Here is a 25,471-nt window from a genome sequence, read left to right on the forward strand (position 1 = left end):
AAAAAAAAGAAATAAATATAGTATAAATCAAAGAAAACATTTCAAAAGAATTTTTTATAACTATTAACAGAAGAAAAGCTTGCAATCGACACATAAAATTCTTAAAAAATTATATTTTTTATTCTTATATCGCACATCTACGGATGCAAGTTTGAATATCGCACTAAAATATTAATAATTAGGTATTAATTCTTTTTCTATTTTTTTTTTTTTTTGGCTTCGTGAACGATGTCGACAGCATTGGCGTTGATCGCAGAGCAGCGGAAGAGACGATTTTGCCTGCTTCGCAATGTGGTCGACCACTCAGAAGAAGTTGGAATATTAGCGTATGATACCTATGGCGCTTTGTACCACTACACGTGACCCGGACAGGGGACAGCAAAGATAGAAGTTCAGGGACTGAAAGTTGCGTAGTCTTGCTAGGATATGGTGGGGTTAGGCCAGGTTGGGCTCTAATAAACCTCTATAAAGCAGCTCCGTCGAAGCGAGTCGGTTTCGCTTCCGCTAAGATTTTATCCTGATATTGGCATAAATCACCCAAACCCAACCGGCACATTAGGGTCGATACCTGTAAGATCATAATTATGGCATACTGGCGGTAGAACACGGATGTGAATAAGGATTTCGTCAAAATTTATCAACGGACCGACAGCAACGCCATTCTACTGCCCAAGTAAGGATAAGTGATACTTCGGTGAGTGGGCTAATTGTACTGGTTGCCTCCCGCTCCGTGAAACCTTTGGTAGGTCTACAAGTACGTTCGAAACCCAGCACCTTGACCGGTGAAAGTGGACTCAGTTGAACGTTCCTGACTAGCGCCGATCCGGCTCTGAATCCGGTATCCCATGAAGGACCGCGTGAACCCGCGCATGCGACCTCACAGCTTGCAAAGGTAATCATATAGAGGCGACTACTTACTACGGGCGTAGATAGCGACGAAACAAGTGTGGTGAAACCGTTCGCCAAAGGTGTGCTAGCGAGGTCGCCGACTCAGCAAAACGACCAAGTGCAACAGCAAATGCAACCGCAACAACAGCAGCGAAAGCAGCCCAGGGAGGTCATACCAAGTACGAGCGACGACAAACCAATAGGGCACCAAGGAAAGCTAGGGTTTCAGGTGCGCACACCGAAATCAAGGATTATCCAAGAAGACCTGCAGTGTGAGTTGCCTAAAGTGACGAAGGTGACGCAAAAAATCGAAGAGCTCTTCGAATTCGTGAAAATCAAGGGTAATTTGCACGGATAAATCAGGGATCTAGTGATTTGCATCGAATCCACCGTAGCAGCAACAGGATGCCAACAGATGGCGTTACTGGAGAGGGCTGAAAACGTCGAAAAAACACCGAAGGCCACGGAAATAGCGAAAGCAGAAGCCTATGAGACACCGGAGGGTGACCGGTACCCCTGTTTTGTGAAAAAACGTAAGGGAAACACACCAGAAGAGGATGAGGAACCGAAGAAGCCCAAGAAGGTCGGTGAAAGACATCGACCGACAGCCGACAAATGGAGAGTGAAGGACGAACCGTACATACCATAGAATGGAGGAGGAAAACACAGAAAGAAAAGGATGAAAAGAAAAAGAAGACCTTCGGCCGTGTCAGGAGAGGTACAGAAGAGACGCTCTAGTTGTCAAAGCAAACAAGGGAGTGATGTACGATGCGATCCGCAAAAGCGTGAAAGAGGATCCCAAGCTGCAGGAGCTGGGGGAGAGGATGAAAAAAAGAAAGATCATCAGCCGCACTAGAAGAGGTATAGGGAAGACGATCTAGTCGTCAAAGCATACGACGGCGGTACGTACACTCCGATCCTCAAAAGGGTAACAGAGGATCCCATGCTGAAAGAGCTGAGGGAGAACGCAGTAAGAACCAGGCGCATACAGAAAGGCCAGATGCTGTTCGAGCTGAAGAAGGATCCATTGATCAAGAGCTCGACCTATCGGGAACTCATGGCAGAAGCGGTAGGATGAGAAGTGAACATGGGAGCTATAGTTCAGGAAGCAGTGGTCGAGTGCAGGAATCTTCACAACGGAAGACGAAGTAAGGAGTGCGCTAATAGAGTAATGCAACCTGGAGAAAGAGCAGATGTCAGTCAGGTCGAGGCAGGCGTATAGTGGCACACACGCTGCTGTCTGTGTGCCACTATACGCCTGCCTCGACCTGACTGACGCTTATCGCCAGCCGCAGCCAACCAGCTTATGTCAGCCGGTAAGATCAAAGTCGGATGATCGGTGTGCACGTTACGATTGATCCCTAGAGCCAGTAAACAAACGGAACCTTTCAGGTGCCTGGGTTTCGGACATCAAGCAAGAAACTGTAGAAGCCCGGACGGATCTGATCTGGGCAGAAAATTTGATAACTGGAACTGCACAAAGCAACCAGTCCTTGCTCTGCAGAAAGGAAGACGGAAAGGACCACATGACGGGAAGCTTCTTATGCCCAGAGTACAAAATGGCAAATGCAGGCCAATGATAATGGAGATAACCCAGCTAAATCTCAATTATTGCGACATTGCACTGCAACTGTTGTTGCAGTCAACAACAGAAACGATATGCGACAGGGAAGGCGGCAATCCAAGTGATGGGTGGCTTCGCTGTCCAAGAAGGGGTGGATATTACACACGAACGCTTCGTGATCGCCAGGATCAACGGTGTAATCGTCTGTGCGCTCTCCCATGGCGGACACCAGAGCAGTTCAATCGGATGCTGGACGCACTACCCGGCTCGTTAGTCGGACGAACGCCAGTTGTTATAGGAGGAGATTTTTACGCTTGGGCTATGGGGTAGGATAGAAGGCTGACCAACGCAAAAGGTACAGCCTGCTGGAAGCTCTGGCGAAGCTGGATGTAACTCATCGACATAACATTCTGCAGCTGATAGATAACGTGAGTTAGTGAGCAGCACACACATAGCGACCAGCAAGAGAGCCATTAAACCTTTGGTCGGCGGAATTGCTTTGTAACGCGGAGAATGAGGACTGGCGAGAAGAAGTGAAAAGGTAACAATGCCGAGGAAAAATAAGCCGAGGAACTTCCGGCGTCCGGCGTATTGATGGGACGAAAGGCTCAGCATCCTACGTGCTGCTTATCTAAAAGCCAAAAGACGCGTTCAGAGAACAAGATCTGAGGCTGTCATAGAAGAGTGTAAGGTGGCATTCCGAGCAGCTAGGGCCCCTTTTGAATGCGTGCTAGTGCTTAGTAAGTCAACCTGCAACCTGAGCTGTCAGAGAAGTAGACGCTAACTCCTGCCTGAGGCAACGGTTACCGTATCGTGGAGCCTAACGACATCGTCCACATCGATCCAACCGCATGGCCGCCTACACCGTACATTGATGCAGACGGTGGAAATGCAGGTGACAATCAAGTTTTCAACGCCGAGCTCCTTATAGTGGCAAAAGGACTGAAAGCGAAGAAAGCTCCCGGACCGGATGGTATCCCCAACGTGGCACTGAAAACCGCGATCCTGGCGTTTCCGGAGATGTACAGGCTAGTTCTAAAGATGGAAGATCCAGAAGCTGGTGTTGCTGACAAAACCAGGGAAGCCACCAGGAGATACAGCATCGTATCGGTCTATATGTCTGCTCGATACTGGACTCTTGGTAAACTTCTGGAAAAGCTCATCCTCAACAGGCTGACGAACTACGCTGAAAGTGAGAACGGACTATCGCAGATGCAGTTCGGATTCCGGAAAGGGTTCTCGACGGTGGACGCCATCCACACAGTCATCGCGAGCGCGGAGAAATCATTGAAGCAAAAGAGAAGGGGTAGGTAATCGCTACTGCGCCATGGGTACGATCGAAGTGAAGAGCGCGTTCAACAGCGCCAGCTGGATGGTTTTTGTCGTACGTAGTGCTGGTCCCGGACTATTTGTGCAAGGTTCTGAAAAGTTACTTTCAAAACCGACTACTGGTCTGCGGTACAAACATGGGTCAGAGGTCGATTAGGGTCCCGAAGAGAGTGCCTCAGGGCTCCATAGTCGGCCCAACGCACTGGAATATAATGTACAAAGGAGTGCTAACACTTCAACTTTCCAGGCGATTCGAGATCGTCGGCTTTGCAGATGACGTTGTCCTGACGATAACCGACGAGACCCTCGAGGAAGTGGCAGAGACAATAAGCATCGTGGAAACCTGGATGGATGAAGTCAAGCTGTAGTTAGCTCACCACAAGACGGAGATAGTACTGGTCAGCAACCGTAAAAAGCGTCGGGGGACAATCCAGGTGTGATGTTAAACAATCGATTAAATAATAACAGCCATGTCGACCACGTATTCGAGAAGGCTACGAGAACAACTAACGTATTGGTAAGGATCATGCCGAACATCGGAGGAGCAAGATGCAGCACGAAACGTCTTCTGGCGGGTGTCTTCCCCTCAATACTAGGTTATGGCGTACCGGCCTGGGCTGATGCAGAGCTGGACGAAGTTGATAAGCACGTTTCGCCTAATGGCAGCTCGTGTCGCGAGAAATATCGTCGGAGGCGGTATGCGTCATATGCTGAATGATTCCCGTCTACATCACTCTGGCTGAGGACGTGGCATGCTACCAGCGAAGGAATACACGAAATGCAAAGAGACTGGTTGGCTAAGTAGCAGCAAGTGTGGGACAACGAGGAGAAAAGAAGGTGGACCCACCAACTCATCACAAATGTGTGAGCTTGGGTGCATACGAAGTATAGCGATGTGAACTTCCATCGAACGCAGTTTTTGTCCTGTAGTACGTCATCCCTTTGCCCATAGTGTGTGGGCATGCAAGAGACACCGGAACACGTGGTCTTCGAATGCCTTAGGTTCGTACGTCAGGCTTCACCGGAATCGCCGGACCGACGCGACCTCGACACCCTATCGGGTAGCTCATGAGTAGGCTAGATCCACCGCCGGCGATTACAGCGAGTAGTCGATTACCAACGATTGCAGTCGTTGAGGCGCCAGTGAACCGGAAGCTACGCTCCACCCGGAATCACTGGACAAACCACAGCACAGGCCCGTTGAGTAGGCTAGGTCAACCGCCGGGGACTAGATCAAGTAGATCGGGACGAAGCGGGGAGCTAAATGGCTCACGGAAACGAACATCGGTATCGGGAGAAATCTACCACCGGGGAATTCACATTCAACTTGAAACATGGGACTACCTGCAAGCACTTTGGCATCCCGAAATTCGACTGAACTCACTATGGTCATAGCATTGCATGAAGTTATGAAAAAGCGAATATCGATCGATTCCTCCTGAATGACGGCACAACATACGAGCTGAGAACCGGTTTTATAATGTTGAGCAGGATACTCCATCGCGCGATCAACTGGCAGAAGATTAACGAATTTGAAGATCAAAGGCCATTTCTTCAACTACAGCATAATGAGAAACAAAGAGACTACGGAAATTCTTATCCAACATCAAAAATGTGCGAACAGAGATTCACGGACGTCGAGTAGCTACTAGACGATCGTGCTGCCAAGAAATACGTGCAGTATCAGGAATCAGCGCTATCAACGGAAGAGCAGTTTGGCGCCGCTACTTTTGAGAATGGCTGAATTAACATACGAACTGCCATTGCAATGGTAGCACTGCTGAAGTTGTACGAGGTACGACAGCTCCGAATCGAGAAAATATCTAGTGAATGTCGGCAGGAAAGATAAGAATTACAGCAAGAGAGAATATGCTGCAGCAGCGAACAAGGAACGATCCAGACAAAACACGGTATACAGGAAGATTGTGACAACGAAACAGTAGAGCAGGTGTACCCCGATGTAAGACACACAATGGTTCTATGAGAAGATGTGCAGGTGCAGAGCCGCTAATAGAATTAACGAGAGGTGATCGATAAGTGTAAGCAGTGTTATGACGCACATTAACTGGCGAAGCAGTACATGGTGAGAGTAGCGCAAGAATCAGTCCGGGGACGCACGAAGCCGACGATAGATTCCCAACACCTAATTATTCTGGTGTCCAAAAACCACTCCAAATGATCAATTGCTATGTGAGCAGATCAAACACGATGTCTCCTCTGAATAATTTCCAAAATTGGAGAAGAGGATACTGCAGAATTGGATGGTGGGAGTAATGGATCTCATCTATCAAAAAGCTGCACCACAGCAAAAACAAAGCAATTACATTTCTGGACGCCGCCTCCAAAATGCAATATCAAGCGGGTTTCCCGGGTACTCGGGCCACTACGGACCGATTTTCGTGATACGGTAAGCCCTACTGAAGTGTCGCGGAAGCAAGAGATGTGCAGGAAGTATCACTACGCCTTCCACCAAGAATAGAATACGGTGAGGTTTGGATGGACTACGGAATATAAAGACGGCGTATGAACCACGAATTATAAAAGTTATTTGAAATTTGGTTGTCGAACTTAATCGGGAGAGATGTGCAGCGAGTAAGTGAGATGAACCAAGTTGAAAGGGACGAAAGAAGTATTCGTACCCTGTGAGGCTGGCGGCAAATAGTAATGGAATGAGTGAACTGGACTATATAGTATATAATCCACGTATTTCCATTCAAATTTTACGAAAGAGAGGAGGTGTTGGATATAACATTATGCTTTGACAGAATGTCGAATGAGCTGGGTGTTTTGGAGGTTTTGAAAGAAACTGTGCTGCAACTGTGTTTATCTGATCATGAATTTATATTTAATGATCCAGATGATCGAAAAATAGATATAGTTGATTCAATTTATTGTAGAAGCGATACGCACTCATGAAGCACCTGCATGTATCTCGGATTCGATAAACGCAAAGTTTAGCAATCGCTATCTTTACTCGTCACTGAGAGAGGCGTTGAGTATTTGCGGTTGTCCTGGAAGTGACGCTCTATTTCCTCCTGAAACCTTGTTGCCAACAGCCTGTCGAGAAAGTTGAATGAACTTGGATTTCCAACGATTACAACGAGTGAAAACCTAAAGCCGCAATATGCCCCGATACAGGTGAACTGCGTTGGTGTTAGTGTTTCAAAATGACTCGCAGGACCAGCTCAAGACGAATATGCAGCTAAACATAGCAGAAGTTGGCGCAATGCAGTTTCACCATCTACGTCATGCGGAACTGATTATGTCCAACAAACCATCAACAGAATAATCCGCTTCGCAGAACTAACTGATTTAGATGGATTTACAACACCGACAAGTAAGACCAAGAAACAAATTAATTCAGAGACGTATTCTGGCCCTTTTGCCTCCGAAAAACCCTCGGTCGAACAAACTCCGCTATCGTCTGACCATAACCATCTACAAAACGCTCATTAGACTGGTTGTCCTCTGCGACCATGAAATTTGGACTGTGTCGGCAGAGGACCTATATGCCCTTATTATTTTCGAACAATCTAAGGTGGGAGCAGAAGGAGAACGGAATGTGGAGACGGCTCATGAACTTTCGCAAAGCGAAAATTGGGTGAATGCTGTGTATTGGGCATATTTTCGGAATGGCGGATGACAACCCGATTAAAATAGTTCTAGTTTCAAGAACGACGAGGACAAGAAGGAGAAGTACACAACGAGTAGGATAGATCGACCAATTTGACGGGGGCCTGAGGAGTTTTCGTGCTTTGTGACAAACAACCATGAACCGAGTGAACTGGAGACGATTGATTGCTACAACAAAGGACATCCCGACTTTTAGATTGAATGATAAGTATAAATAGTACAAATCTGCATATTCCCGTCCCAAATTTTACGAGGTCTGAAAGACAGGTGTTAGAAACAACGCTATGCTCTGCAAGAATGTCAATGAGCTTGGCAATTGGTAGGTTGGCAATCTATTGTGGAAGCAACACGCGCTCTATAAGTACCTGCATGTATCTGAGATTCGATAAACGCAATGCTTAACAACCGTGATCTTTGCTCGTCGCTGAGACAGGCGTTGAGTATTTGCGACTGTCCTTAAGGTGGCGTTCTGTTAGCTCTACAATAAAACCTTATTGCTAACGGCCTGACGAGGAAGCTCAATGAGCTTGGATTTCTAACGAATACATTTCAGTGACAATCTAAAACCGCAACATACCCTGATACGGACGAACTATGTTACTGTTGTTGAAAGCGAATATGATTGTTAACACAGCAGAAGTTAGCGCCGTGCAATTTCAATACCTACGTTATGCGGAACTGATTATGTTCAAAATTCTTACCCAAGCAACAGAATCCGCTTTGCAGAACTACATAAAACCCAGTCAGAAAACATTGGTTACGCACCCAGGGCAGATCTCGAACCAATTCTGTGATCAACCGCTACACCACGGAAAACATTGCACATGGGCTGCTAAGGAAGTTCCATCTACTGCGACCAAGATTGATATACAGTCGTCTTATGCTTAACCCAAAACGGTCTGCGGATCGGGCAGTAACAAATACAAACAATCACACCCAACAATGCTAAACCAATAGCCACAACCAACAGCGAAGTAACAACGATTGCGTCAAGTACCTCCAGCGCAACAACCAGCGCCACCAATAACGCAACAAATACCTTTGCAGTCAGATTTACAACAGCGACACGTAGAAACATGAAGCAATTAAGAAAATCCGACCGGGTACAGCAAGAAAGTAGGATGATGACACAGATGTGAACGATAATGCGAGAGAAGATAGAAATAAATAATTTGAAAAAGAGGAAGTTGAGATCCGTCACAAAACTGTTGAAAACACGCTTTAGTCCGAAAAAGTAATCATAACAGTGCTATATCATGGAGCTCATATGTAGGATTGAAGATTCTTGCGTTCGAACATTGTAGAGCAATTCACTCTGGCAGACTGTAAACCTGAGATGAGTAGAGCTCGAGAGCAATCCCTCCGAATGCTGAAAGTGTCGAAGTGTACCGACAACGGTTTTCGTAGCTCGATATTTGGAATGTGTTCCACCGCGAGAGATATGAAAAAACCTAGCGTATGGACCGGTGTTGGACAGCCTCAATACTGTCCATACCGTTCTGGTAATATGGCATCAACATAGCAGAACAATATTCTAGTGTTGATCGAACCAATGCGCAATAAAGCCATATAAGACAGTGTACGTTGCTAAAGTGTTTTGTTGGAACCTAGCTGTATTTATACTCTATACGCAATGTATGAAGTTTGGGGTTCGAACGATAATATCGAATGACACCGAGTTCTTTTACGGGGAATCCTCGAGTTGGACAAATTGTAGTTGAATTGTATCGCATGAACGTGACGATCAAGCAGTTGTTCGGGCTTAAAACCATACTGCTTAGATCGCACCACGTACTGAATCTGTCCGGCTCACCCTGAAAAAAAATCGACATCACTTGAAATCTGTATCCATTGAAAAATTTCATATCGTCGGCGAAGGAAAAGCTTGTTCTTGTAATTTGATATTGACGTCATTAAAATAGAAGAGAAACATTACTGGGACGAGGTGGATTCCTTGCGGGATGCCTGATGTAGCGAAGAATAATGTACACTACACCAAAAAAATCTGAATTTTATCGTTGACGTAATTGCAAACATGACACAATTCAACAAACCGTAATTTACGATATGATAGAACATTACCGTGTTCTGTTTAATTTTACATGAAACGTATACTTTACATGCGCAATAACATAAAATTATACTTCCTACCAATCAGAACAAACGCTGTATGTGAAGTAAAATAAATGATTTACGAAATTAAACGTCATGTAAAATTAAAATCAAACGTAAAACTAAGTCATTTTTAATGCTCGTATATGTCAGGGTCAGGAGACGTAAATTTACACTATTTTTTCTAGGTGTGTAGATAGACAGTCCTCAAGTGGTTATACGCGGTTTAAATTTTCAGAAAATATATCTCGTAATGTTTAATTTTGTTTAATTTAAGTGATAGTATTCTTTGACGACACGAATTTTGGCTGAATCATTTTGAGTTTACTATATAAATTTTAACGTCGCCGAACTATTCCATTCAATCACCCGAAGATTACAACAATTTTTCAAGGTCATATTGATCCAATAGCAACACCTCAAAAAGAAGATCACCCCGATAGCAGCGCAAATGACGAGAATGATACCAAAAATAACAACTTGCTAATTTGACATCCAACAGAGGTCAAACCGACACGATCCGGTTCTGATCGCTAACTTCCATCTCTAAAAAATCAGAAAAATAAACAATTTTATCCCAACCGAACCGGTCAAAACGCCAACGCGTCCGCTATGCGTCCGCTCGATCGACCTACTGACGCGCATGTGTCACGACATTCCCGCGAACATTGTGAACGAATCGCACGTAAACCATTGTTTTCACTCCCATTGATCTACGCTCACGAGTCTGTTTGTGTGTTGATTTAGCGTAGGCGGCGGAAGTATACCACGCACGAAAGACCAGCCTCCGGACCTGGCGGTGGCAACTATTTCGGGATCAACGGCTGAGTGGAAATTTTTCCACCCGTATTTCGCACCAACAAACGACTCGTCACCAATCATGTGCTGCGCGTGTTTATCGAGTGAGAATCTCACTTGGACTGGTAACGACGTCAACCGGTGGCGCTTATTTTCATTTTTTTTCTGTGTCATATTGCAAGCTTCTGTATAGTTGGGTTGATTTGTTTATTCGAACAAATTAAATCACGCGAAAGGAATAAATACATAGTTGACGAAACAGTTTTGCGTTAGGACAGTTGGGGGTGGCGCAGGCTTTCAAACGTTGACGAATAGTAATGGGGGACATAATGGAACTGCTGAGTAATGAGCAAACGCGATCATTCCATCGAAGATTCAGAGACTGATACCAAAGTTCTGTTATAAGGAGGTCCTAGCATCGAAATTTTTGGATCTGATGAACACGGACCGATAGTCGGAAATAAAATTTGTGTCAGTTTTCAAAATACTATAGTATTGTCACACACTCAACAAAAAAAATTCTTTTTGACGCCTGCTAGGGTCTTCTTATATATGAACTTCGGTACATTCTCCTTGTTGAAATAGATAGCAAATAAGGTACAGAGTAATTGAATATGAAGTAGAATAGAAGTTATCAGCAAACATAGATTCTGGTGAAACTGGATGCAGAAAACAAACACACGCTGCTGATGGCGCTGTTTTTTTGGTTCAGTGTGGAAAATATAGTCAATGGTTGCTGTTGTTGCTGCTGTTGTAGTTGCTCAATATAATTAGTAGATAGTACTAGTGGTGCTTTGTACGCCTCGCTACTTACTACTGTATTGAAGAACGGGTGCTTCAAGGCCTCTGTCACGGTGATGCGCTTCGTTGGGTCCACCACTAGACACTTGCGGATCAGGTCTTTCGGATCCTCTGATTTCGCCGGGATGGAAGAAAAGGAAAAAAGAAATCGGTTAATAATCTTTCAATTTGTGGGTGATATTTGGAACACAAGCAAGGTGACACTTAAATTTAAAATCGATAAATTTACTTTTTGTAGCTATCAGATATCAGTTTGTTTCGCATTTCAATTGTTATTATTGTTATTGAAAGTGGACAGGCACATGTGCCTGTTCCAAAACTGGTGTTTAGGCGACGATCCGTCTTCGAGTTGAAGGACAATCGTTAAGAGCAATAATTATAATCCCGAAACAAAACCAACATCCGTCCCTGTGGGACCGAAATAATGCGATGATTGAACATCAAAACTATCCGTATTCCAATTAAGTGTAAGCGAAAAAAAAACATTTAGAAGTATTGCATTCGATATATAAAAATCGAAGACAGACAAAACAAATTCACTTCTAGGTATTACAATTTCTTTTCCTGAGACCACACCACAAAGTTCCTTTAATCCTACATGATGCGGTTTTGTGTTCTATCATTCCGTACTTTTCAATCAATTGATATTGGTTCAATGTGAACGTAGAATTTCTATCTTCGAAATGCTAGGTCCGTTGCGAATCGCTAAAACAAGAAATAGTCAGTATCGTCAGCATGAAACAGAAGATACCGATTGGTAAATCGATTATCACGCCGAGACAGTCTAGCCATCTGCAACCGGTGAGAACTGGATTGTTCAGAACAAATAAAATCCACAGTCTTGGTACTAAACTTCGCGGATTTTTGACTGTTTTGAGAATTCATAGACATGTTAATAAAAATCGATCGAGAACCCCAATAAAACGATTAGCAATTTTTTAGAAAGTCCAATTGTGAACGACTAGCTGATGAAAAATAGCAGTGTTTTGCTGTGCACAGTGCCACAGTGAATCGTGACCGAACCACTTGCTTTACGGTACTAAGTATCTTACTCAAAATTTATAAACCGCTCCCTGGAAATCTCTTGGTTTCTAGCATCCTATCGGGTAACACAGATTCGTACAATCCAATACACAGTTACAATAAACTTCTGTACAACGGTTATGTGAACCGCATTCAACCAAATGAACGACAAATTCTATAGAGATCTTAAGGTCTTTCGTTAATACGAAGAGAAATCAAGTTGGTCTCCCGTCTAGGATGGTCTTCAATAGATAAGTTACGACTATGACAGTGGCGAAATGTTCACTATTTGTCAGTGCCTCGTGACTATCTCTACGACGGATGCGCCATCTGCTATGGTTCTCGTTGACGTGTGGATATGGTATTCACTGTTTCTGAACAATCAATTCGCTCTGCATTTCAGAACATTGAATCATATTACGCTACAGCACTCAGTGCTATGTTTTCAGACTTTATTTAGAACTATGGGTCATTCGCCTCTTATTTCGGACTAGAAAAATGTCTTTAAAAAAATCTCTGACCCTATGCTGCAGGGTTAGGAATCGAACCCAGGTGAGCTGCTTACAAGGCAATCGATTTACCAACTACGCTATGCCCGCCCCTAACTCCAAATTTCCCAGATGATTGGAAGTGCTCGATGATGTCTCCGGTATGCATGATATAAAACTACTAATGCTACTAAGGCCGCCGCACAGTGGCACCTGTTCATACAAAGTTGGGACAAAATTATAAAAATTGGTCTATGTGGCTAAAACTTGGGGTTTTAACTAATTTTGGGTCGCTGAATCCATTTCTGCATTCAGTTTAGATATTATATATTTCATTTTTTCAACTACTTTTATTTAAATCCATTTGAATGCGTTGGTCGTTTAACATTAATCATAGTAGCCAATCTTATCGGATAGCAGAAATGGTTGACAAAACTAATAAAAATCACTAATTTTTCAGTAATATGATGTTGTTTAGGCAATTAATTTGTAAGGAGATTTATGAGCTACAGGGCGTCTCCATATGGGTATTTTCAAAAACATAGATATACCAACTTCGGCGCAAAAATGCGCAAGATGAGCCATATATATCTTGAAACTACACTAAATTTTGAGTCAGATTCATGATAAGTGACCCATGGGAGATCATCTCAAAAATTGGAAGACGTATAAAGATAAATTACTGATATGATATGAAACTTTTTAATTGGATTTTTTTGATGCAGAACAAACGTCAATCAGTTTTGCATTCTTCTTTTCAATGAACTTAAAATTGCTCCAATCGGTTGTGTAGTTCTTGAGATATCGCCATTTGAAACTCTAAAGTACTAAAAATTCTAATGAATTGAATTGAACAGAAATCCTCGACATCACTTGCTTCAACGACATGTTAAAAACTCATTTTCCATCCGATTATAGTAAAATTTTGAGATACCTTTATTCAAACTGAGAGAAAAATAAAATAAATATTTACAAAACAATTACAAGACATTGATTTTTGGGGTTTTGTCACTCGTCGTGCCACTGTGTGCCGAGAGGGGGGGGGTGTTTCCCCCCGGGCTCGGAGTACTGAAGGGGGCCCGGATTTTAACAGAAACTAAAATTTTGACAAACACTTTTTCGACAAAAATTTGAGAATGCAATTAAAAATTCAATATTTTGTGCATGAGGTAACTAGAATAGCGAAAATTCTAAACTACTACATATTTGATATCAACTATGTTTATACCAACCTAATTCTCGCCAGATCGAGCGGGCATAGCGGAATTTGTACATCGAATGCCATGTACGCAGCTCACCTGGGTTCGAATCCCAACCCCGCACGCAGGAATAGATTTTTTATAGGAAAATTCCTAACCTGAATGAAGAAGCCATTGACCTTCAGGTTAAAATATCTATAATCGAAGCAAAAATATGATCAAACTTGTAAGGGTTAAACAATTAAATGGTTTGATTAGAAGTCATGAGGTTTACCAGGAATCGTCCAGTCCTCATAAACATCATCCTCGGGTTGCAGGCCCTAATCGTTAAGGAGGGCCCCTCTTGATGTTGGCCAACATTATTTTAACACTCGGAATACCAAGGGGGTAAAAAAATGGGAACGCTTACTTTGACCGGTCGTATCTCAGCCGTTACATAATCGATTTTAAATCTGTCTTCACCAATAGAAAGGTATATCTTTTGTGAACACGTCGAATTAATAAGTCAGTGAGAAAAAAATGGGAACGCTTCTTTGACTTGCCATATCTTAGCTGTTTGCTCACCAATTTTAATTCTTTCTTCACCATTGGATAGGTAAATCTTTTATAAAAACAGTGAACAAAGAATGATGGAAAGCAAATTTGTATATCTGAAGTAATTGTAAAAAAAGTAATTGAGAGTCAGTGCAGACGAAATGAGTTTTTCTGTTCAAACAATCGTATCACAACCATTTGTCAGCCAATTTCAATTTTCCTTACACCAATGCAATTCTTAGAGCTTCTAGACTTGTAATATATGCAATAAATAGTAGATTTTCAAAAATTACTATACTTTTTCGAGTTTTTGGGAGATAAGATTTTTACAATGTACGTGGCATACGGCATTGAAATTCTTTGCGACTTGTTAGTTTTACGGTTTGAAAATTACCTGTTTACTCAATAGTTCTACATATTATACATGGATATTATTATATCAAAATGTTTGCACAAACGTGGAAAAACACAATATTGTATGTAAGTTGCTTAATAATAGAGTGTGTTAGGACGATCCAGTAAATACGAAGAAGTTCAGAATTTTAAAATATTCGTCATATAACTTCAAATTTGAAGCGATGACCTATACATTTTAATACACCAATCGATTGTAATTGATGGCGGCTACAATTTCTGAAAAAAGACATTTTTATATTTTCTCAAAAAATAGCCAAAAGTACGTAGAAGTACAGAAATTTCATTTAGTTCGCAAATAACGTCGAATTCAAAGCGATGACCTATACCTTTTTATATACCAATCGATTATAATTGATTTTGGTTACAATTTCTGGAAGAACAATTTTTATATTTTCTCAAAAATAGACAAAAGTACGTAGAACTACAATAATTTCATTTAGTTGACAAATAACTCCAAGTATTCAAATCTATCACCTATGCAATTTATACACCAATCGATTGTAATTGATTTTGGCTACAATTTCTGAAAGAACAAATTTTTATATTTTCTCAAAAAAATAACCAAAAATACGTACAAGTACAGAAATTTCATTTAGTGGGTAAATAACGTCGAATTCTAAGGGATGATTTATACTTTTTTATACACCAATCGATTGTAATTGATGGCGGCTACAATTTTTGAAAGAACACATTTTTATATTTTCTCAAAAAATAGACAAAATACGTAGAAGTACGGAAATTTTATGTAGTTGGCAAATAAGGTCAAATTCAAAATGATGGCCTACACTTTTATATATACCAATCGATTGTAATTGATTTCAGCTACAATTGTTGCAAGATAAATTTTTCATATTTTCCCAAAAAACGACAAAAATACGTAGAAGTACAGAAATTTCGTCTGATTGGCACATAACTGCGAATTTCCGTACTTCTACGTATTTTTGGCTAATTTTTGAGAAAATATAAACAATTGTTCTATCAGAAATTGTAGCCGCCATCAATTACAATAGATTGGTGTACAAATAGTGTAGGTCATCCCTTTTAATTGCCAGTTATTTGTCAATCAAACGAAATTTCTGTACTTCTACGTATTTTTGTCGTTTTTTTAAGAAAATATAAAAAGTTTATCTTGCAACAATTGTAGCCGAAATCAATTACAATCGATTGGTATATATATATATATATATATATATATATATATATATATATATATATATATATATATATATATATATATATATATATATATATATATATATATATATATATATATATATATATATATATATATATATATATATATATATATATATATATATATATATATATATATATATATATATATATATATATATATATATATATATATATATATATATATATATATATAAAAGTGTAGTCATCACTTTGAATTTGACCTTACTTGCCAACTAAATCAAATTTCCGTACTTCTACGTATTTTGTCTATTTTTTGAGAAAATATAAAAATGTGTTCTTTCAGAAATTGTAGCCACCATTAATTACAATCGATTGGTGTATAAAAAAGTATAAATCATCCCTTAAAATTCGACGTTATTTACCCACTAAATAAAATTTCAGTGCTTATACGTAGTTTTGGCTATTTTTTTAGAAAATATGAAAATATGTTCTTTCAGAAATTGTAGCCAAAATCAATTACAATCGATTGGTGTATAAATTGCACAGGTGATAGCTTTGAATACTTGAAGTTATTTGTCAACTAAATGAAATTACTGTAGTTCTACGTACTTTTGGCTATTTTTTGAGAAAATATAAATATGTGCTTTTTCAGAAATTGTAGCCGTCATCAATTACAATCGACTGGTGTATTAAAATGTATAGGTGAAGCGATGTCAAATTTAAAGTTATATGACGAATATTTTAAAATTCTGAACTTCTTCGTATTTACTGAATCGTCCTAACACACTCTATTATTTAGTAACTTACATAGAATAATGTGTTTCTCCACGTTCGTGCAATCATTTTGATATAATAATATCCATGTATAATATGTAGAACTATTGAGTAAACAGGTAATTTTCAAACCGTAAATCTAACAAGTCGCAAAGAATTTCAATCAACCGTATGCCACGTACATTGTAAAAATCTCCTAAAACTCGAAAAAGTACAGTAATTTTTGAAAATCTACTTTTTATTGCATATATTACAAGTCTAGAAGCTCTAAGAATTGCATTGGTGTAAGGAAAATTGAAATTGGTTGACAAACGGTCGTGATACGATTGTTTGAACAGAAAAAGTCATTTCGTCTGTACTGATTCTCAATTACTGTTTTTACATTTACTTCAGATATACAAATTTGATTTCCATCATTCTTTGTTCACTGTTTTTATAAAAGATTTACCTATCCAATGGTGAAGAAAGAATTAAAATTGGTGAGCAAACAGCTAAAATATAGCAAGTCAAAGAAGCGTTCCCATTTTTTTCTCACTGACTTTGTTATACTCTTTTTACTGTAACTTACTGTAGACAACTCTATTCTTCTACTTTTTAATTTGACGTATTCACAAAAGACATATCTTTCTATTGGTGAAGACAAATTTAAAATCGATTATGTAACGGCTGAGATATGACCGGTCAAAGTAAGCGTTCCCATTTTTTTAGACCCCCTTGATAGTCCGCGTAACTTTTTACCCCCTTGGTATTCCGAGTGTTAATCTGGAGCTATTGAGATTATTGGTGTATAAGCAACAAAGAAGCTAATTTAATTGATTTATGAAGGAAAAGAAAACAACATAACTAACATGCAATCGAACTAGGTACTTGAATTCGTTTCAGTGTAAAAAACAGAAAAAAATCCGAGCAGAAGATCACAACAAATTGTCATCAACATTTCAGATTATCATTATATCACTATTAACACGAATTGCATTCCATCAGAAATTTGTGATTCTCTGCTGATCGGGGGTACAAGGTGCATTAGTAAATTCTTCAACTCTCATTCGGTTGTACTGCTGAATTAGTTGCAAAATCAATTAGCAAATGAAAAGTCTTTTTGGTGGTATCCAACGGGGAAAGCATATCGAAATGGTGAGTTAAACGAAAACAACTATGTGAAACAATACTCCCCCCAGTAGCAGGATTCTGGGCTATGATTACGTCCCGGGAAGAACACATGACTAGTGCATTGACGACAGTGATCGTATCACTGTCTCTAGAGAGAGAGATCACGATGCGATCACTGTCGCCAATGCGATAATCATGTATTCTTCCTGGAACGTCATCATAGTCCAGGGATAGCACAAGGGTTTGTGCATTGAGTCAGAGTCCCAAGGGTTCGATGTTTTCTCCATTGGATACCACCAAAAAAGACCTTATTTAAGACTTTGGATTGGTACGTCAAAACCCAAAAAATGAATTATTTGTTTAAATGAGAAATGTTTTAGTTAGAAAAGAGTTTAACGTGCATAAGATACATTCCGCCCTTTCCTTCATAATTCGCATCCTCTTCCCGTATAGAATAGATCCGACAGAATCTAATGATCTCACTATTTGATTATCTATACCAGTACTGCATCGCTTCTGACTTTCCGTGGCGCAAACAAAGCTACACGATTCGATCATGGTAGGACAGTGGCCTAGCAGCAACTCGCATCTCTCACGCCTACCGCCCCACTGTAGGCGTACGAACACTTGGGCTTCTACAGCTCTGTTATTTCTACATTGTTCCTAGGAGTTTCGGCTTAGAGATTGAGATCATCACCAAAGCTCAGGGAACGTAGTAACGGTGGAGATTTGTGTAACCTAGTCTAGCACCAGGGGCGTGCATAACCTTGTTGGTAAATCGATTGCCTTGTACGCAGCTCACCTGGGTTCGACTCGCATCCTCGCACATAGAGTTAGAGATACTAAACATACGTAAACAGAGGCGAATTACCCTAAGGTTAAAACGGCTTCTATAAGCGAAATAAAAAAATAGCCTAGCACTACCTAACTTGGCGAAATATTGAAACGATGTCATGAAAGCTGCATTGTATTTAACATTTTTCTGATGCAACAATTTTCTCTCTTTAAATGTCAAATTAACGCCACTTGAATCTTCTTTAAGACTGGCATATAATACACCTCTACGATAAATATGCCATAGTCGATGATAGGAATTCCGAAGAATGTATGCGATTTCATCAAAAACCCACTCACAAGAAACGCACGAAAGTACACAACACTTATTGTTTTTACAAACGATGCAAAGGATTCAAAATCTAACTTTCATGATAAATTTATAATCCTTTTTGTCGCTTTTAAGAACGATGAGTGTTGTGATCTTGCGTCGCATTTTCGTAAGTGTTCATTAAAAATCTTTCCGGAATGATTTTGTGAATCTCAAATTTACTCAATACTAATACTGATTTGCCCTTTACATGTCAAGATCGACAACTCATAAACCACGATCGAAGTAAAACAATACCTCATAAAATATATGCAGGGACGAATGACAACAAAGTTAAAGTCCCCACAAATAAAACTATCCTATCCTATCATAAAATATAGAACACGTTAATAAAAAAAATAAGTCAACTCACCAGAAATATCGGCCCACTCGGGAGAGGTAAAGCTGTATTTGCCCTCCATGATGTTCCGCAGCATAATCATTTGCTTCCGGTGCCAGAACGGTGGACAACCGACCAGCAGTGTGAACATGATGACACCACAAGCCCAACTAAGAAAGACACAGGAGCAAACAAACGGCAATGAGGAACTAGCAGCTTAAAGAACCGATCGAACGCATCACAATCACCACAATTCGCAGTTTTTATGAGGCAGCCATGCGCGACAATTGTTGCAATGTACAACTCAGGTAGTAACAATACAATTACTTACATATCGACTTCCTTCGAATAGCCTTGTGCATCCTCAAACATGTTGCATTTAAGTGTCTCCGGTGCTAAGTAGCCAGGTGTGCCGCACAAATCTGTAGGAGGGGAACCAGAAAAAGTGTCGCATCGTCATTGAAGAGGAGCTTGCTATCAAACAAGTGATCGATCGTCGTTCACCTACCGTACAATTTCTCGCCATCCTTAAGTTTTCGCGCAAAGCCGAAATCGGTTATTTTCACGTTCAGACTATCGTCCAGCAGGATGTTCTCCGGTTTCAGATCACGGTGCACGATGTTTCTCGTGTGGATGTAATCGACTCCTTCGAAGATTTGTCTGGAATGAGGTTGAACAAGGTTGGTTAAATATGTTTGTTGGACGAGAATGTGTGATAAATTCGGTTAACGTGATATATTTGGGTTCGATGAACTATTTAATGTAGTCTTTATGGTCGAAAGTTGCCATTTGATTTGTTTCTTCAATCTCTCTTGAAGTATACTGCCGCTATACGCATAAATGTCCCATGTGCTATGGAATTTGCTATACATATGGGACAATTATGCGTAGAGCGGCAGTATATTGAGCAGTAAATACTAGGAACAAGTACCTACCTCATAATATAACGCGATTTCTTCTCGGACAGTGTGACCACCGAAGTCAGATAGTCGAACAGCTCGCCCTGCCGGCACAATTCAAACACCAGAAAGATGAAGGCATCTGATTCGAACACATCTTGCAGCTCAACTGTACTCGTTCGGAAGCGGGCAAAAAACATAAACAAACGAGAAAAAAGTTCAAATATTTAAAACAATCTCGTACGCACTACTATTCTCCAAAGCAACACTTTGCCAAAGTGCGTGACACAAGTCCAGCCACATTGCCGTAGACAGAAAAACTAAATCGCACCACCGACGGTGAGTCCAAAACCGAATCCGATAATTTCACAACCATTACCCCCAATTAACAGTATGGTGTTGCTGACAACGTGTGAATCAGGATTGCGTCACGTGCTCGGTTCGTTTCGTTTTCGTTGCGGAAATGCCAAAAAAATTGCAATAAACTCTTTAGACGTTAGCGAGGTACTCACTGATATACTTGTGTCCCATGACCTGCCGGAGAATTTGGATTTCCTGTCGGGTCGCTTCCAGCATGTGATTCGGGTCGCCCGATTCCGAGGCGCCGAGATCGATGATTTTGGCCGCAAATTCCTTACCCGTTTCCTTTTCGATGCATCGTCGAACGGTGGAACTGATGCCTCTGTTTGAGAGGGGAGAAATAAGAAAAAGGGGGGAAATTTTAGTGAGTCAGTTCGATACGCTGGATGTTGCGCCGCGTTGAGACGAGTTGTTTACAGAAAAAGTTTACACGGGATGAAGTTCAATCTGCTCGATGAAATGGATTGTTATTTATCGAGGCGAGCATCATTTATTGTGGGTAAACGACTATCTGTTTACCCATGTTCATTCGAAGTCAACCAAATATCTCGATAGTTAGATCTAAATGGTCAAAAAGGACAGAAACGTTTACTCCCAGTCACGGTACCTATCCGAGCAATCAGTTACTCGATTGTTTGCGCCCTGGCCTGGGAGGTGATGCAACTATGACACAGTAAAAACAAGGTACACATTCTAATCAGACGCGTGCACAGCCACAAGCTGTGATCCACGTCCAATCGAGTGTAAGTAGATGTTCCCTTATTCCTCCAGTAGTTTGCTTAGAAATGCAAATTTACATTAGTTCTCTGGCTGACAGTACAAACTTGCACCAGCCGGAGAGATAGTGCCGTTCCAGCACGACAGCTCTATTATAATAAAAATTGTTCTGAAATAGGGAAGATCTGCTCTATCTATGGAGATTATTAGGATGGGCTTTGTGATGGACTGGCGTGGAGATGAACTAAAAATATGGATGCACTATTTAAATTAAGATTTACGAACCAAGAAAGTGCAGCATCCATAAGGAAATGGCTCGTGAACGGTATCTGTGATTAACTTGTTGCTGTAGCCAGACCGTATATGGCGACTGATGTCGGTACAAAACTAGGTATCGCAATTAGGTTTAAATTTTATGATCGCCTTATAGAACAAACTTTTTCTGGATTCGGATGTGGAAATTTTATAACAGGTTTACAAATTGATCTAATTAGAATCTTCTCTTTATCGGAAAGTTATATTCTAGCATTATTCCAGATTCCGATTCTATCGTGTTTAATAGAGCAAACTAAAGAAGGAATTTTGACAATTATTTTTCGAGAATTGTCCTACTACAGCAGAAGAGCTATGTTCTCGGAAGGGCTTCCCGCCAGGATCACTCATTACAATTGCGGACGAGACGGGAAATGTCACCCAGTAAAACATTGCTTAAGGTTGCACAGAGAATACGCAAAATTCGCAAACGAAAAAAGCAGTTTTTTTTCACACCGTATGTCAGATCTTCCTAAAAATCAATCAGCGTGTGTAGAATGTTGTTACAGTACTGCTAATTGATTTTTATGAAGATCTGACATACGGTGTGGAAAAAAACTGCTTTTTTCGTTTGCGAATTTTGCGCATTCTCTGTGCAACCTTAAGCCCTATTGCAGTGGGCCGTGATTCTAAATGTGATACTGACATTCATTGTACTGATCGGATATGTGCGGGCGTAGGGACTTCGTGATCGCGTGTATTATCGCGAAGGGCTCGAGCATTTGTACGTTAAGGTGTTCGATCGCGTGTGCATTTGTATGTCGCATGCGCTAACGTGTATATAACTTCTCGTGTATAAATTCTATTCTATGACCTTGTGTCCTTTCGCATATTGGCGTGTGTTCTTGGATGACCGCGCACGGTCCGTGAATATGATACTTATTTTTCGGTGTACGGTTCATGTCGCCATTGAATTCTGATATTCAGTTTTCGGTGTACCGTTCAGATTCTGACAGAGAGTGCATTACCCCATTCGCTAGAGTTCGCGATCATGAATCCAACTGAAGTCCCTAGGCTGGTAAGCCCGAAGATAGAGATTTCCAGACGTAACCGATGCGTTATCGCGCGAACACGGGCGTTTGTAGGTTCCCGCTTGAGACCACGTTTATAAGTTTATTAGTGCTAAAACATTCAGTTAATCACCGGGTGGTTGGCATGTTTGTGATACCGTCGGCTTAGGTATGCGTAGATGATCGCGAAGGTCCTAAGCGTTTGTATGTTTACGTGCTGAATGCTAGAAGAGTGCGAATTCCCCATATCACTAAAGTTCCCGGTCATGTCGCCATGGAATATGCTGTCTAAAAGATATAAGCGTACTTTTTTCGGTTGGTCCAACTGAAGGCGTGGACCTGTGCTACTAGAGCCGAGGGTAAGGAACTTTTGGACTTTACTTTAAATATGAAACATAGGAAATGGGAAATGGTATGGTAGAATCGACCTGGAAAGCCACAGATACTACAAAACATGCGAGAAAATTTATAAAGCTGAGTGCCAAAGCCGCTCGAACTTCACTTAATCTAAATAAGAGGAACCTTAGAATAATAACTGGTTAGTTCCACGGACACTGTCCTAGAAGATATGATCTACATAAAATAGCATTCAGCATCCTCGAAACTGTTTTAGATTATTGAGCGTGTTGCCATGTTAGATTGTGCAAAGAATTACATCTCGTTCGATCTGCATGGAATTAATCCCAGGAAGATCAGTCACAACAAACTTACACAAGTTTCACGTCCAAGTGCCTCACGGGCATGGAGGTCAAAGCACAGGTGGAAGTCATAAAACTGATCTAAAAGCAGCGTTCGACAAAATTTATCACAGGATACTAGTTATCTCGCCTGGGAATGTCTTCTCAGCTCGTGGGATGATTGGAATCATATTTTTCTGATGGAAGAGTTTTACAAAGTTGCATGATTCGTGATCTAACGCTAGATGTCGACCGCCAGAGAGCACGGAAGTGCAATGATGATGTTTTATTTTTCATCTGTCAAAACACATTAGAAAGTAAATTCTGATTTTTTTAAATTCAATCAATATTATAATTAAATGTTATTTCTTCTAATGAAAAGTAATATTGACGAAGAAAATATGTTTCCTACCTCTAAAAAATATCCAGATGGTAAATTTCTTGTTACTCACATTTGTTCATCCGGTTTCAATTTATACTAAAATGAAATTCTGAGATTGAAATTTCGATAGAAAACACGATGGTGGGTAAAAATCACTGGATTAAAGAGTGCAGTTGTTGGCAGTCGAGGTTATCCACTGATAAATCCAATTTCTAGATAAACATTTTCCATATCTAAAACAACCAACCTAACCCCAACAATACAAAAATAATTCCGGATCTCAATAATTCGCGATAAAATATTGAGTTCAACTGAATGTTTTGGTGTCAAACGATAGAACGAGTTTATTCTTATCACCTGTAATCAAGCTTTTTGTGAAACTATGTAATATTTATTTTAAAACAATTAAAATAGAACAACCATCCTATATCATCAATGCAAGAAAATGTTTTCATCATCATTTGACTTGTACCAAAAATGAAATATAGTTGGCGCATCGAGCGAAAAAGTTTCGCGTTTGAGAGCCAATAGCATATCATCGCAATTCTCAAATAAATCAGGTGTTCCGCAAGGCAGTAACTATTCGCAATATTTTTAACGATATCGCATTGCTTTTGGGAGCTGGCTGCAAATTCGTTTATGCCGATGACTTGAAACTTTTGTTAGTTACAGATATTCAATTCATGGAAAAACACTCCTGCAGCCCTCTGTGATTTATTTATTTGTAGTATAAACACCAACAGACTCCTTGGACCCAAAAGTGGTTCTTAGCCAAGTTACACTTATGGATAGACAAAAACTTTCTAGTCCAGTGGGAGTCGAATCCTGTGGCAACTCTATTGAAAACTCGCTGAAGTCCGGTCGTAGCGCTCTGGTGACCGTAGTTGAATCTCCTAAAAGGTAATCGAGGAGTAGGCGAGTTAATACGCAGTGTTCGAATGAGGGCTTGAAGATTCACGCGTTCTAGAATTGTAGTGCAATCCACTCTGGCAGAGAGTAAGTCCGAGACGAATAGGGCTCAAGAGGATGCTGGGTGTATCGAAGTGTATTAACTGGCAACGGTTTTTATAGCTCGGCAGTTGGAATCTATTTCGCCATGGGACATGTCGAAGAGCAAAACGTATGAACCGGCGTTAGACATCCTTGATTCTGTAAAACCCGTTCTGATAATACGGATTCCAAACAACAGATCAATACTCTAACTCTGAGCGGACCTACGCGCCATAAAGCGATTTAAGACAGTATACGTCCCTAAAGTTTTTCGCTATTTGGAAAATGAACCCAAGCTGTCTTGATACCTCATCTACGATGTATGAAGTATGTGATTCGAACGTTACTGCCAAATCCAAAATTACTGCAAGCTCCTCGATGTGGGTCTTGGAATGCTTGAGTCGAAGAAATGGTAGTTAAACTGAGTGGGATGGCTTACCCTTGTGAACACAACGATTGAACATTTACTTGGGTTTAAAACCATTCTGTTTAGATTACACCACGCACTAATTGCTCTCCAGATGGAAGAAGCTCGGCATCGGTTTTATCCCGTATTTGTTGAAAAATTTTCATGTCGTCGGCGAAAGAAAGGCGGGGTCCTTGTAATTTAATGTTGACGACATTAAAGTAGAGGAGTAAAATCACTGGATCGAGATGGCTTCCTTATGCGATGCCGGACGTAGCGAACAATGGTGCAGATAAACAGTCCTTAATGCTGATTTGGATTTGCCTTCCATCGAGGTAGGAACGAATCAGCGCAGAAGTTGTCCATGAATACCGATTTTGTCCAGTTTTGCTATTGCGATATCATG

The 25,471-nt window shown here is 40.7% G+C and overlaps 1 protein-coding gene across 8 annotated transcripts in view; it reads right to left on the reverse strand.

Moving 5' to 3' along the window:
• Positions 1–25,471, reverse strand: part of LOC131685322 (phosphorylase b kinase gamma catalytic chain, skeletal muscle/heart isoform) — a 51,585-nt gene that overhangs the window by 17,481 nt on the left and 8,633 nt on the right. For all 8 annotated transcript variants that reach the window (XM_058968966.1, XM_058968965.1, XM_058968968.1 and 5 more), the window contains exons 3-8: positions 20,724–20,893; positions 20,248–20,380; positions 19,821–19,972; positions 19,644–19,734; positions 19,346–19,482; positions 11,139–11,236 (exon numbers count right to left, since the gene is read on the reverse strand). In XM_058968966.1, coding sequence (XP_058824949.1) covers positions 11,139–11,236; positions 19,346–19,482; positions 19,644–19,734; positions 19,821–19,972; positions 20,248–20,380; positions 20,724–20,893 — 781 coding nt within the window. The remainder of the gene's footprint in view (positions 1–11,138; positions 11,237–19,345; positions 19,483–19,643; positions 19,735–19,820; positions 19,973–20,247; positions 20,381–20,723; positions 20,894–25,471) is intronic.

The sequence above is a fragment of the Topomyia yanbarensis genome, chromosome 2 (assembly GCF_030247195.1).
Source record: "Topomyia yanbarensis strain Yona2022 chromosome 2, ASM3024719v1, whole genome shotgun sequence".
NCBI lineage: Eukaryota > Metazoa > Arthropoda > Insecta > Diptera > Culicidae > Topomyia > Topomyia yanbarensis.